General features: G+C 36.7%; 1 protein-coding gene across 3 annotated transcripts in view; it reads left to right on the forward strand.

Annotated features, from left to right (window-relative positions):
* NDFIP2 (Nedd4 family interacting protein 2) overlaps positions 1–13,835 on the forward strand; it is a 57,564-nt gene extending 43,729 nt beyond the window's left edge. For all 3 annotated transcript variants that reach the window (XM_039356980.1, XM_039356982.1, XM_039356981.1), the window contains 5 exons: positions 2,255–2,342; positions 5,068–5,192; positions 6,739–6,805; positions 9,605–9,710; positions 10,634–13,835. In XM_039356980.1, the coding sequence (XP_039212914.1) occupies positions 2,255–2,342; positions 5,068–5,192; positions 6,739–6,805; positions 9,605–9,708 (384 nt within the window). In that variant the 3' untranslated portion in view covers positions 9,709–9,710; positions 10,634–13,835. The remainder of the gene's footprint in view (positions 1–2,254; positions 2,343–5,067; positions 5,193–6,738; positions 6,806–9,604; positions 9,711–10,633) is intronic.
* The last annotated feature ends 1,521 nt before the right edge of the window (positions 13,836–15,356 follow it).

Here is a 15,356-nt window from a genome sequence, read left to right on the forward strand (position 1 = left end):
CATATTTGTATTTCAAATTTAAAAACAAGCCTCATAGAGATTATTTGGGAACAGGGACAGCTTCCGTGTTGTGCTATAAATTTTAGTTCTTTGAAATTGTATGCAGATAAACTGCTTTACAAACTTTATAATGGTGTAGGCAAAAAAATATATGAGAGTCTGCCTAGACAACTTCATGTAACAATTTTTAGGATGTTAGCTCCCTCTGGCGTTTGAATATCAGCAAAGCATTAATTTTAGAATGCTTTTAGTACTTTGTGGATTGAATATTGTGATAGTTTACTATTTGTTGCATGTTTGGATGGCCATATGCTGCATGTCTCAATAGTTTCAAAATTGGGGGCTATAAAGTGCTAGTGAAATGTCAGTTGTATACGTACTTTATTTTGTAATTTATCAATGTCATGAAATTCTGAAGTATCACATCCTTCCCACATGGATCATTTGCACAGCCCCACTATGGCCAATATATATAAAACATTTGGGTTTCATGGTTAGTTCATTATTGGTTTGCATTATAAATATATTTTCATTAATCAATAATCCTTTGTATCTTTAAGAATAATCTTAGCCTCTCTTTGGATATATTGTTTGAACAATATATACACATCTAGTAATGAATTGAGTATTAAGAATAGAAAGCGTAGATATTCTTATATTCTTACTTGCTTTCCATTAAATATTATAGAAAAATGTTAATTGAATGTATCTGGTGAAATACTCTGCCAGTGGACATAACATTAGGGCAAAATAAAATAAAATAAAAAATAAATAATATATGTGCTGTAAATGGTAGCCAGTCATTGCACCTTATAAATTTACATGCCTTTTTTGAATGGAGTAAATGAAACTCATGATTATACTATGGATTAGTCATTCCTTCCTGCTTTCACATATAAAAAAGATTTCAAGTCACAAAATGACAACAGTTAAAGTGTGTTGTTTTTAAAAGTCTAGTGACTGGTGTACCATTGGATGAGAAAATCAAGAGAATCTTTTATTCCCTATCCCATAATGTTCCTGAAGGGAATGTCCCAAGAAAAGAAACATTATACATAATGAAAGATATTTACCTGCAGAGAATCACACAATATTCTGGAAATAGAATGACTTTCTTAGCTACCAAGAGACACTATCAAATACATAGTCCCAAAGGTGCTTTTTTTCAAAAGGCAACTGGTCTTTGTTTTTCCCTGAAGACATTTCGCTTCTCATCCAAGAAGCTTCTTCAGTTCTGACTGAATGGTGGAGAATGGAATGATTTATATTCCTTGCAGTCATCTGGTCATTAGCACTCTTTCTGAGAGTCGTTGAGGCCATTTGGAGGTTTCTCTGTGTCCTCAGTGTCAAAGCTGGGATTAAATCGAATAACAAAATAACATGCAATTTACCCTCCATGTTTCTCATTTTGCAGTGCCTCAAGGGCTGCTGTCTATTATAACTGTGGCTAGCACAATAACTGGTAATAAGTGATGTGCTCGATAGAAATGATCTTTAGATAAGGACTGATTAAGGAAACTCCTAAACCTTCTATTTTCTTTTTTTTAAAGATAAAATCTCCTTTGAGTTCCACTCCTAGGGACTTCGGGTCGTGGCAACAATACAAAAATAGTTTGTAATTGCCTTTTTCCAAAGTTTTTAAAACCTGGAAAACTGGTATTTTTACCAGTCTCCAATTCAATGACTACTCAGGCCTGATCCTGTATATTATTACATCCAGATTCTGCCAAAGTAAAGTAAAATGTTCTAACAGGCAAGCGTGGGATTTCCACATGCTAGGTAATTTTAGATTAGTCAAGGAGAGGGAAAGGCCACCTAAAGACAGTTTCATTAAAAAAAAATGAATACAAATAAATAAAAATAAATAATTAAAAAAGACATAAATTAGAAAGAAAAAAAACCTCAAAAGGCAAACTCAGTGGGCTGCTAAGTCTCTTTCTGCCTTCAAGTTTTCTGTGTTTTCATCTACGATTTTTACTCACTATAACTTGAAAACTGGGGCATATGGCTGCTGATAAATACAACATAAGATACATTTTGAAGATGTATTGTTGATTTGATTTTAATGAAGGGTTATGACAATTTATATCTTAGCTGGATAGCCGAAATGCATCCCTTTAATAATGCATCCTTGATTTCATACATAGATTCCTACTCTTGCAAAAAGTTGTGGTTTACAAAGTCTTACTCGTTATCGTTCTGCTAAAATGTATTTCTTGTCCTCTGTTAAAATGTGTTTCTTGTCCTCTTAAAGGAAGAAGAATATCCCCCAAGAGATGACTTCAGCGATGCAGACCAACTCCGTGTGGGAAATGATGGCATTTTTATGTTGGCTTTTTTCAGTCAGTAATTTTTCTGTTATTGCTTTTAAGTTATTTTTATTTAAAGCAGAATATTTCTCTGTCGGGGGATACATGTACATGCCTACTGATAGAAAGCAGAAGTGCTGGTTGGATACGGCAGAGGGTTTGAGAAAATGTGATTGTCTTTGCTGTAAATGCTAAAAATGTATATTTTCAGTTGATAATTCCAGTTAAGTTTTTTTTTCCTATTGCAGAATAATTGAATACAATGTACTTAATAACTGTAAATATTTGTCACTTAAGTTCCTGACATTATCTCTGGCTGATGGAGAGAAAACTTTTATTTCTATATGTATGTCTTTGAAATATAATGTCAAAGCAATAATATCCAATATTTGTAATGAAACCGGTTGCAATCCACTTGTGGTATGTGACTGCCACCTTGTGACAAATGTGTTCATTACAACTTTAAAGTTCTAAGACTTGTAGCATTTTATCATAGGTAAGATAAACTAATATGGGAAGAAAATTATATTCTTGCTGATTAATATTTCTATAAATGGCAGTTAACTGGGTACATATCCTGGAGAAAGTGTAAATAGTGTATCAAGATAAAATGGATTCTTAAAAGAAGACCTGGTATATATATTTGCACAATGCAATGCATAAAATATGCTCTTTGAAATATTTAAGATAACTTTTTGAATCTTCTTTTAAATACCTTTTTTGAGCAATGTTCTACTGGGACTGAAGATACAGCAGTTGCCCTGTTTCCCATAACTTATGCATACAAAAACCATGAAGGACATGTTTTTTTTTAAAAAAAAACAGATGCTCTTATTTTAATGCAAATTCCTATATGACATGCTAAAAGCATATTTTAAAAAATAACACCAATTATAAACCATGGCAGCTACAAAGTCATCTAGAGACAGGCCTAAAATTACAGATTGAAATCCTGATGTTAAGGCAATAAACTCAGCAGTATAAAGTTCTCTGCCTACATTATAGAGTTGTACAGTCACTACCTGCCTAACAATATCAAACATTGTTCTTAACACAAAGGTAAACAAATGTAGTATAGACAATCCTTGAGATCCTGTTTCCTACATTTTGCAATGCTGCAGATCTTGGTAAATACTAACATGTTAGAAGAGAATGTGACTGTTAAGTCACAGTAGCAGATGTTCCAATCTTGATGTAAGCAATATAGATTTGATTTTATTCAGCAGTGATACCGGTAGTCCTCCACTTACGACCACGAGCCCAAAATTTATGCTGCTAAGTGAAAAATTTCTTAAGTGAATTTTGCCCCATTTTACGACCTTTCTTGCCACATTTGTTGAGTGAATCACTGCAGTTGTTAAGTTAGTAACACAGTTGTTAAGTGAATCTGGCTCTTACCCCATTGACTTTGCTTGTCACAAGGCCGCAAAAGGGGATCACATGACCCCAGGATGCTGCAATTGTCATAAATATGAGTCAGTTGTCAAGCCTCTGAATGTAAATCACGTGCCCATGGGGATGCTGCAACGGTTGCTAAGTGTGAAAAACGATCATAAGTACCTTTATTCAGTGCTGTTGTAACTTTGAACAGTCACTAAGTGAATTGTTGTATCTCGAGGACTACTTGCATTCAGAAACTCAGAAAAGATGAACAGTCCTTTGCAGATTTGGCATTCACCTCAGAAAGGGGAAAAAGCATATCTTTTAACCTCTCCTCTTTCATATGGGAGAAGGTTGATAAACACCAATATTTTCCAACTATTTCCTCAGTATATTTTGTGGCATCAGGCATCATTCACATATAACTCATCCTCTAATGATATTTTACTGGATATTGAAACCACAAGTCCTATTGCCATCAAGACAATGGCTTCTTGGATAGGTTTCCATGTCCTAATGCAGTGATGCCACTCTCACCAAGATACATCTCAATATGATGCTTCAGTATTGCAGTTCTCATTTAAATCTTTGTTATGATTTCTTATCTGAAATACAGTGTTTCCCCTAAAGTAAGGCCTACACCGAAACTAAGCCCTAGTTTGATTTTTTGGGGGTGGGCCTAATTTAAGCCCTACCCCCAAAATAAGTCCTAGTTTGGGGGTGAGGCACACACCTAAAAATCAAACTAGGGTGGGGGTGGGGGTTGGGGCTGCCTCACCCACCCCGTACCCACTTATCTTGCAGCCAGGCCTCTCCTTGCTGGCCCACTTCTTCTGAGGCCTCTTCTGCAGCCAGGCCTGCATTTCTCAGTCACAGGTCTTTCTGGAAGGTCTGTGCAGCCAAGAACCAAACTATGGATTCAATCCATAGCTCATTACTTGGCTGCTTAGGCCTTCTGGAAAGGCCTGACTGCAAAATGCAGGCCGGAAAGCAGCTGCAGAACTTCGGCCCAGAAGAAGTGGACCAGCTGGGTGGGGCTGTCGGTGCCAGAGGTGAGGTAAGGCCTACCCTGAAAATAAGACCTGATGCCTCTTTTGGAGACAAAAAAAAGACCCATCTTATTTTCAGGGAAACATGGTATCTCATGCAAGAAGACCAAAGGACCCTTTTTTAAAATTATTTCTTTGATTTCACTTTGGGTTTCCATTGGCAAGATCTAGAGGTGTTAAGAGTCTGCCTTTCCATCACTTGATATCAATTCTGTATCCCAAGTCACTGTTAACAATTGCCTTCACTTTGAAAAATATTTAAATTCTGATAAATGCCTTTCTGCGGTTAATTCAAATTTTAACAAAAAGCTGTGTGTGTGTTTTTTTAGTGGCATTCATTTTCAATTGGATTGGATTTTGCTTATCATTCTGTATAACTAACACCATAGCAGGAAGGTATGGTGCAATCTGTGGATTTGGATTGTCTTTGATCAAATGGATTCTTATTGTCCGGGTGAGTTTTTTTTATTTGGGGATTTTGCTTTTGGGTTTCAGTATGGAAGCATATTAAATTAAATACAATAAAAGTCTCTAATTGTACATTCCTTGGTCTGTTATAAAGTTGGTTTTCTATGCTAGTAAAACGTCAACATATGGAAACTAAATTCGATTGTATATTGCAACCAAAATTAAATGGCTGTTTTGTGTGGTGTTATCAGGACTTTTGCATTTAGACATCCTGCTTTTACCATTAGGTAGCAATGAAAGCCTTTTTTTTTTACTGAAATATGAATATTATTTGGCTTGTTATGAATTACTTAGTTTGAGTTCTATGTAAATGAGAGCCAGTTTGGTGTAGTGCAGGGGTAGCCAACCTTGGCTCTTTTATGACTCGTGGACTTCAACTCCCAGAATTCCTGAGCCAGCATGGCTCAGCTTGGAAACCTCTCCCTTTCCCCTCAGCATGGCTGGCTCAGGAATTCTGGGAGTTGAAGTCCACGAGTCATAAAAGAGCCAAAGTTGCCTACCCCTGGTGTAGTGGTTTAGGCACCATGCTAGAAATCTGGGAGACCATCAGTTCTAGTCCTGCCTTGGCCGTGAATGCCAGTTGGGCAAGTCACTCACTCTTTAGCCCAACTTTCCTTACAGGGTTATTGTTGTGGGGAAAAAATAGGAAGAGGAAGATACGTTTGCTACCTTGAGCAAGTTGTAAAAATAATAAAGATGGGATACAAATAAATAAATGTTGTAACTTTATTTCCATAAATCAAAGAAATACATTGATTTTCTGTGCTCAGTGTCCCAGAGTTTAGAGAAGAGCAACAAAGATGATTAAGGGTCTGGAAGCTAAAACACATGAAAAATAATTGCAGGAATTGGTTATGGCTAATCTAGTGACAAGAAGGACTAGGGGTGACACAATAATGGTGTTTCAATATTTGAGCGGCTGCCACAAAGAAGGGGGGGGGGTCAACCTATTTTCCAAAGCACTAGAAAACAAGACAAGAAACAATGGATGGAAATTACTTTAGGAGAGAAGCAACCTGGAACTAAGGAGAAATTTCCTAACAGTGAGAATCAATTAACCCGTGGAACGACTTGCCTTCATAGTTGTGGGTGCTCCCTCAGACCAGTTAAAATTTTTTACAGGGTTTTCAACATTTGTGTACACGTGCCTTGTACTCAGATTAGCATCTTGGGGACTTCTGGTTTGATATAAACAAAATTATTATATTATTTTGGCTGGAAGGTACTGGGAAGGATTTTATGTACCAATGGAACTATTACAGTGGTGAACTAACACTAAAGAGACTCATGTTTAATATTTTCTCCACAAATGGCTTACGTTTCTTTGTTTGCAACTACACATAGCAAAATGCATAAGTTTTCTCTTCTGTTCTAATAACAGTATTAGAACATTTTTTTCTTCCTTAAAATTTATTAACTGTACATCCTTTTAGCATTACTGTATATCCAAGCTACATCTTTGTTGCATCAGTAATCTTTCATATATCACAGTGATAACTTTAACTTATATCTTGGCTTTTTTTTCTTATCAGTTCTCAGATTACTTTACCGGCTATTTCAATGGACAGTACTGGCTTTGGTGGATATTTCTTGTACTTGGTAAGTGCTGATCAAAAGGTTTAATTTTTCTGATTTTAACTCCATATAAAATCTAAATTTAAGAAAGAACATATATATTATGAATGGGCGCAGGTGTCCCTGGGAGTGTATTTATCTGTATCAAGAATAGATCTGACTGGTCAATCACAAACCAATGCTATAAGCAGAATTTTCATAGGGTAATTAGATGCTTGAGGATAGTAAAGTTATGACTTTTGGTGACTTGATTGCAATAAAACGGATGACTCAAGATTTTTTTAGTCTCTATGGTAGTTACAGAATGATCTGAAGTTGTCTTTACCTAGGGTACAACACATTTTTTACTTCATTTTTGTTTACTTTGTCAGTGCACTGCAGCTCTTCTTAGAAGAAACATTATTTTGAACTGCTCTAATTCAAATTCAAGCTTGGAAGATCTTATTTCTCTGCTTGTTGTCACAGCATTCTTCTGAATATCTCCATGAGATGTTGATCGGAAGCACTATTTTATAATGGTTCTATTCCTACTTAAAAGTATAATTTCAGAATGTAGCACTGGGTAAACTACCTTAGCATCCCATACTGTAGGTATATACCGGGGATGCTGTGTATTAATGTCTTATAGCAGATACTTTTTAGCATTTATATGAAGAAAGTGTGAGCTGTCATTAGGAGTTGAGATTAGCTGTCATCAATATGCTGTCATCAATAAAGCTGGAATCTGGAAAAAGGCTTTGCATGTCTAGGGTGAGTGCCTATAGATGCGATAATGGATTGAGGACCAATATAGATTGATGCTGAATCCCCCAAAGATGGAGATCTTACGAGTGCATGCTCCTCACATATAGAACTTGGGAAATTTGACTGTTTTGAATAGGATTACAATTCCTCAGAAGAAACATTAAGTAGTTTGGGGGTATTCCTAAAGTTATCTCTGGCTAGAAAAGGCTGTTAGTAGTTTAGTTAGGTTTACTAGCTACATTCTTTCCTAGAGAAGGATACTGTAGCCACCATTGTCCATATACTAGTAGCTTCATATTTGGATTACTGCAATGTACAATATGCAGGGCTATCCTTATTATTTGATTTGGGAGCTGCAGCTGGCAGAAAACACAATGTTGACATTCCTTAGAAGGTCATTGGCCCTGTTAATATACATGTGTTGAAGGAACTACACTTGTTGCTAATAAGTTACTGGCCCAGCTCAAGGTTTTATAACTGGGGTGGAAGGTCATAAACACTTTGGAATCAGTTTGTTTGGCTTCTCATGGCCAGTCATCTCCCTGATGGTCTAGCTCAGGGGTAGGCAACCTTGGCTTTTTTATGACTTGTGGACTTCAACTCCCAGAATTCCTGAGCCAGCATGGCTCAGCATGGAAACCTCTCCCTTTCCTCTCAGCATGGCTGGCTCAGGAATTCTGGGAGTTGAAATCCAAAAGTCATAAAAGAGCCAAGGTTGCCTACCCCTGGTCTAGCTGATTTCAAGCAGTGGACATTAATTTAGAGCTGCAGTTTTACCTAGAAACATCTTATTAAGCTACTTTTCACATATCTTATTAAGGTACTTCTTCAACTAACTTAGGTACTTTACTTACATAATGATTCCAAAATTCAGAGGGGCTTTATCCTGGTAAAGGATATAGATGTTAAAGTGAGGCAAAACTTACTTAACATATGTCTTGCTTAACAACAGAAATTTGAGGCCCAATTGTAGTCACAAGCCGAGGACTACCTATATTGATTCCAATTTTGCAATAGAAGTTAGGTTTTTGTCCTGTCATTTGTTTTCTAAGAGGGCCATGGTTGGGATGAAAAATTCTTGTTCCTGAAATTAAATCTTTAATTGTAAAGTAAAATACAGTGAAGAAATATTCTACACATAGGCAAGAACAAACAAAGGCTAAAAGACACAAGGAACGGTTGCTGGAATTGGGTATGTCTAGTTTAATGAAGAGAAGGGCAAGGGGGGACATGATAGCAGTGTTCCAATATCCCACAAAGAAGAGGGAGTCAAGCTATTCTCCAAAGCACCTGAAAGCAAGACAAGAAGCAATAGATGGAAACTAACCAAAGAGAGAAGCAATCTAGAACTAAGGAGAAACTTCCTGATAGTTAGAACAATTAACCAGTGGAACAACCTGCCTACAGAAGCGGTGAATGCTCCAAAACTGGAAGTTTTTAAGAAGAGACTGGACAGCCATTTGTCTGAAATGGTATAGGGCCATGGTGGCGAACCTATGGCACGCAGAACCTTCTCTGTGGGCACGCGCACCGTCACCACAGTCCTAGGCCTTCAGCTGGGTTTTATAAAACCTTTTCGCTTTAGGCCTCAGCCGCCATGTGCAAAAAAAAAAAAAAAAGGTTCAGTCAATTTCAACTTCTCGTGGGAAAAAAAAAGATCTCGTAAAGTTGGAATTGATTGATTGAAATTTTTTATCCCACCCAGTCTGCTGTTACCACAGAAACTACGCCCACCCAATGGGCCATGTCCACCCAATGGACCACATCCACCCAGCACCCGATGATACATAAGTGGTCTTTGGCTTGCAGTTTGGGCACTCGGTCTCTAAAAGGTTCGCCATCACTTGTATAGGGTTTCCTGCCTGAGCAGGTGGTTGGACTAGATGACCTCCAAGGTCCCTTCCAACATTATTATTATTATTAAACAAACAAATGCACAGATGATGGTACCTGGCTCAATATTAGAAGAGGGATCTAGAGATTCTAGTAGATCACCACTTAAATATGAGCCTGCAGTGTGCTGCAGCTGCCAGAATATTTAATGTGTTTAAATATTTCATACTCTGTTTCTGGTTTTAGGCCTCCTCCTATTTTTCCGAGGTTTTGTTAATTATCTGAAAGTTAGAAATATGTCTGAAAGTATGGCGGCAGCTCATAGAACAAGATTTTTCTTCTTGTATTAGAGGTAAGCCATGTCTCTCCCTTTATAAGTAAATACTTAAATTGCATCTGAAGGAAAACATCAGCTAACAATGAATGGAAAGAAATGTTTTCATGCTGAATACCAGAAAACATGCTATTGATATATGATACATAGATTGGATATCCTTAAACTTAAAAAATTCTTATCCTTGATTTTTCAAGCTTATTTTGTCAAAAAAAATTCCTCTACAAATGTTCATCACAAGTAGTACTAAACTTGGGTTTATGTAAAATTAATTTATTTTCCTATCAGTTATTAGCTAAGACGACTTTGGTGATAAAAGTTGTAGCCCACCAATTTATTATGGCTCCACATTAATTAACTCTAGTGAACTTTTTAGAAATTATTGCCATAGCCAGCCCTGTGACAACAGCCTTCAAAATACTTCATGGTCTAAATCAAAATGAAAATTGCAATACAAATGTATTACAAACAATTTAAAAGCATGCATATAATTCTAGATGTCTAAAGAGAGAGCTCTTAGCATTTTAATAGTAGATACTGGTTTAAGCAGAGGGATTTATAGTACTCTGGAAAAGTCTGCAAAATTCAGCATGCCTGATAGATGGATATTCCAGCTGAATGGCTGCTGAAAACTCTAATGCAGTGGTACTAACCGATCAAGCATTTGATGGCGTTGATGCTTCCAAAAGAGATTTAAAAGAAAAATAAAACCATTTTGACACTCACCCAAGTAGAGGATGAAAAACACATCGCTGGTAGACTTAGTGAAGTAGTCTTGATTTCCCGAAGCTTCTTTGTATGTACTTGGCCATTTTTGAGTAATCAAGTAGCATCTTCAATTGCAATATATGACAAGATGAATGGATTAAGAGCTTCTTGTTCGTCCACTCAATCCAGTGCACGTATATTGAAATATAACTCTTGCTTTTTTTCATTCACAGACTGCAGCAACCAGGCATTCCTTTCTCTTATCAATGTGAACTTCCAACCAACCAGTTACCTTCCGATGAATAGGGAAAGATGACTACTGTTATTGCCGCTTAGTGAATGACAGAATGGTTCAGGCTTAAGTGCCAGTTCTGTTCATTCTAGTAAATATTTATATTAAGCATTGCCTTTTGTCTTGCACATATATACATATACAATATATATATGTGCTAATCATCAAGAACTTTAAAAAAAAATAAAATCCATGCATATAGTCTGCTAAGCAGCTGAATACAGTAAGACTTAACTAAATCATGTTTGAATCTGGAATATTTTTTTAAGAGGTAACAGTTCTTCACAGTATTATGTACTATCCATTTGTTGGTCTAATGATTTTTTGGGGGGTGCAGACAACTTGTACCAATTCTTTGGGACTCTGCTGGGATGTATATTACATTATCCAATTATGCACATAGAACATTTTTAATCGTACAATTTGTAGCTCTATAAATATGTGTTGAAAAGCTTTCTATTGAGGGCTGGACAAGGTTGTCCCAGTGTACTTTTTTTTTTTTTTTTTGGTCGTGGTTTAATTGTGTAAAATTAGCCTCTTCATAGATGTTGGCAATATAATGCCGTAAAGTTTAATGGAGTTTTTAATCACTGCCATTTTGAAATCTGGTAGGAGCTGATTTCATGAAGAAAGTATTAAGCTGCGGATATTGTACAGCTTAATATGTTCAGTTTGATTTTTAGGTTAAGAGAATAACAGTGATTGCTGCTGTCCTGCTACCATCTTACATAATTGCAGGAAAGCAGAGAAGAAATTCAAATAAAATCACAAGAGGAGATTGCATCTGATTAGTTGTCAAAATCTGAGAAGGAGTTCTGTTCTTTCAGTTCTTCCCACATTATTTATGCAATTTTGCTTTTACAGAGAAACATTGGGCTGTTTCAGGTTATTCAGATATTTGGGGGGAAAGAAGTATGCAAATTAAAAGCTCTCCTCATCAGTTGAACTGCACATGGCTAATTCAGCTGGACAATTTGATTAACATAAGCCCCCACAAGAAAGCTTTAAGCATACATCTATAATGCCAAAAGAATTAATATGTGGAACTGAACAAGTGCATATTCCAGCGCATAACTGAAGGATGAATTTGGATCCCATTTCTGTGGGGAAAGAAAATCTAAATTCATTCTTGCGTTTATCATCTCATTAAGGTTTAGCAAAAGGAGTTGCTAACCTGATACTGCCTTTTTCTTGTTAAGCATATCCCTGCCTCACTGTTCCCCTATCTGCCTGCAGTCATAATGTGCAATTGAAGACTCGGAATTTATGTTCTCTGTGCATTCCAGCCAGTCTTCTTTTGATGAAGGGAAGATTCATAGTAAGGGAGATGTGCAGTACTACCCAGTTGAAAGGAGTTTTTCAATGTGGGATATCACTTTACATTGTTGTTAGGCTAGGGGAAGACCTTTACACAAGGATTTAAATAATAACCCAGCTTTTTAAAAAAAGGTTGTTCTGTTTTTCATGACAATGAAGCCCAGTTTAGATTAATTCTCAATAGGTGCTTTTTTCTTTTTTTTTTCTGATTGCAAAAATGTAAGCAATGTAGTGCTTATGATATTCATATACAGTGATTATGTTTATTTTGAGTTAACAGATATATCTAGGGCTTCATGGGAAGGCAGCAGGAGTAAATGTATTTATACCTTCCTTAAGCATCTCTGGCGCTAAGCACCCTAGGTAGGGAGAGAGAGGTGGACTCTCATATGGTTGCTAACAAGCCTCATCTCTCTTTCCTGCCAATCACCAGCTGCTCTGTATTTTTGGAGAGGAAAAATGCACCTTTATTTCTTAATTTGCATTCTTGCACTCTTACATTTTCATATAACATTTAGGGGAAATGCGTGTTTTCTCCTTGAGTTCTGTATCAACTTGTATCCATTGTATGCATAAGGTTGGTGATTTATAGTCTTGAATATTTAAGAATTATTTTATGCTAAAACTTAGAGAACAAATGCCCATTCCTGGTTTGAATGAAAACAAAATTATTTTTCCCCTCACCCCCAAAGTTTCTATGTATTTTGTCCTTGAATTCGTCAGTATCTGTTCTCCCTTTCTTCCCACGCCCTCCTCTACATAATTTTGTTTTCTGATTTTTATTTTATTTTATTTAGGCTTTGAAATAAAGGCTTCCGGTTTTTACATTAAAAAAAAAACAACCTTTCAACACCTCTTTTGTAAACAAAATGATGAATTAGCTGAACATGCTATCTTTGGACTTTTTTTTGCAGTTTCATGTTTAATGTTACTTCAGTTTGAAGCAGTTACTGCAGCAATGCATTGGCGAAGAATAATTAACGTTCTCTTCTATGCCATGTTTTCATACTAAATGATGCATGCACCCTAGTTAGCAAAAGATGCAGGTAGTAGATGAAAGAAGGCTACAGTCATTGCCTGTATGCAGAGAAAAATACATCATTTTGTTTTAAACCTTTAGGTTATATGTACAGCAGGAGAAAAAAACAACAACACAAACCCCAGTAGGAATATGAACAGTGACAAGAGGCTATTTTCTGTCACTGCAGTCATGTCTTCCTCTAGGCAACTATAATGCAAATTTACGTTCATATCAACTTTCAATCCCTGAAATTGAAATCATTTTTTTTATTGGTAAAATATCTTTAGCTACTTTTTTAAAGCCTATGAATCATGCTTTAATCATTACAGGACTCTGTAATATAGCTGGAGTTCTGAATCTTCAGTCTGGGAATGAATTTATTTTAAGGCAAATTATATTCAATTTCTCAGAAAGCAAAGCAAACTAATAAGAAAATACGAACTGCTAAGGCTAAGGCAGTATGGTTTCTTTGCAAGAAACAACATATAAATAATAATTTGCCACAAGAATGCATGATATATGTCAAATTTATAATGACTGGATATTATTTCCAAACATTATGTGTCTTATGACCGGGGTCCCCAACTCCCGGGCCGTGGACCTGTACCAGGCCGCGGCATGCCAGCAACTGGTCTTCACAAACAAGGAAAGCCCCATCCACAGGATGCAGGCAACACACAAAACCACACCCCCTCTGGTCCGTGGTCCCTGGTGCCCAAAAGATTGGGGACCTATCTTATGAAGGCAATGGACTTGGTTTTAGGATATTTTAAGTGTAGATTTTAACATGTTTATTTAAATCAGTGGTTCTCAACCTGTGGGTCGGGACCCCATTTGGGGTCGAACGACCATTTCACAGGGGTCGCCAAACAACGCAGTCCGCCATTTCCCCCCCCCCCCCCTTTCCTTAGCTGTGCTACTCCTTTTATTCTATTGGCTTTTGAAAGCCAATAGAATAGACTCTCTTGAATAGAGTCTAATTCTATTGGCTTTCAAAAGCCAATAGGAATTGTCCAGGCTGTCTCTGCCCTGCTGAGCCCGCCAAAAGTCCCATTCTGCAAACGGTGCTGCACCAGTTGAGTAGTCCTCGACTTACAACCGGTTGAGTAGTCCTCGACTTACCACTGGTTGGGGGTCGCAGCATTAAAAAGGTTGAGAACCACTGATTTAAATTAAATTGGATTAAATTTAAAATGCATTTAATAGGATAGTGACAATACACAATTATCTAAACCTGATCTTTCTCTACTTTTCACAACTTTCATCCATTTCTACAAGTGGATGGACCAAAATGCCTTTAAGATGCTTTATCATAACTACAGGCGGGGCCTTAATGCATAAACCTGAGTTCTTCATCCAAACTTCTCAGCTGTATTGGAGATTGCAGCACCCATCTTAAATAGCCCACTGGTAAAATTGTTCTTTGCAAATTAAAATTCAGTTTCAGCTCAACCCAGTCAAATGTGAAAACCAAATTGTTTAGTTATCTTGCAAACAGTTGGAGAAGAAAGTTAACAATGTTGACATCAAATGTTACAAACTTTGGAAGATTTCTGGCTATATAAAATTGTTCTAGCCATGATGCAAAAAGTTATGTTTTTACTTACAGGTTACGCTATTACAATAAACATTTAATTTTGTCTTCACCTTTGTATTGATCTTACTTAAATTGAGGTTTGCGGACATGTAACTACATATAAATTATAATTTCTAGATATTTGTACTTTTTTGTATGTCTTTGAAAACTGTAAAAAATAACAGTCACAATTTTCCAGAAATTACATGGATCTCTCTCTCTCTCTCTCTCTCTCTCTCCCTCTCCCTCTCTCTCCCTCCCTCCCTCTCTCTCTCCCTCCCTCCCTCCCTCTCTCTCCCCCCTCCCCCTCTCCCTCTTCCTTTCTCTCTCTTCCTCCCTCTCTTTTCCCTCTGGGTCTGGAGCATGTAGTGATTGAAAGGAAATGTAATAATTATTTAAGAGTGGCTAATATAGAGCAGAATATTGATTAAATAAGTAAAATTAAGGGCATGTGACTATTTTCGAGTATAATATAGCTACAAAATACATAAATTCCAATGTGTCATTCATATCAGGAGATACAGCTTTGTAATGAAGTTTAGACTATAACGGTCTTAAAAAATAAGTGAAAATAAACAGCAAAGGAAAACCTGCAATGACTTTCAATATTCTCACATTAATACATTTATGTTCGGAGGCAAGCTTTTTCTGAAAAGTCTGGGTCTTTTCTTGATGACAACAGAAGTAAAACTGTGAAGGAGAGGAAATGAGTAGATATTCTACTCCCAATATATTGCTGTGTTGGGGAAC

This window comes from Crotalus tigris, unplaced genomic scaffold, assembly GCF_016545835.1.
Source record: "Crotalus tigris isolate CLP2741 ecotype Arizona unplaced genomic scaffold, ASM1654583v1 scf7180000018856.1329670, whole genome shotgun sequence".
NCBI lineage: Eukaryota > Metazoa > Chordata > Lepidosauria > Squamata > Viperidae > Crotalus > Crotalus tigris.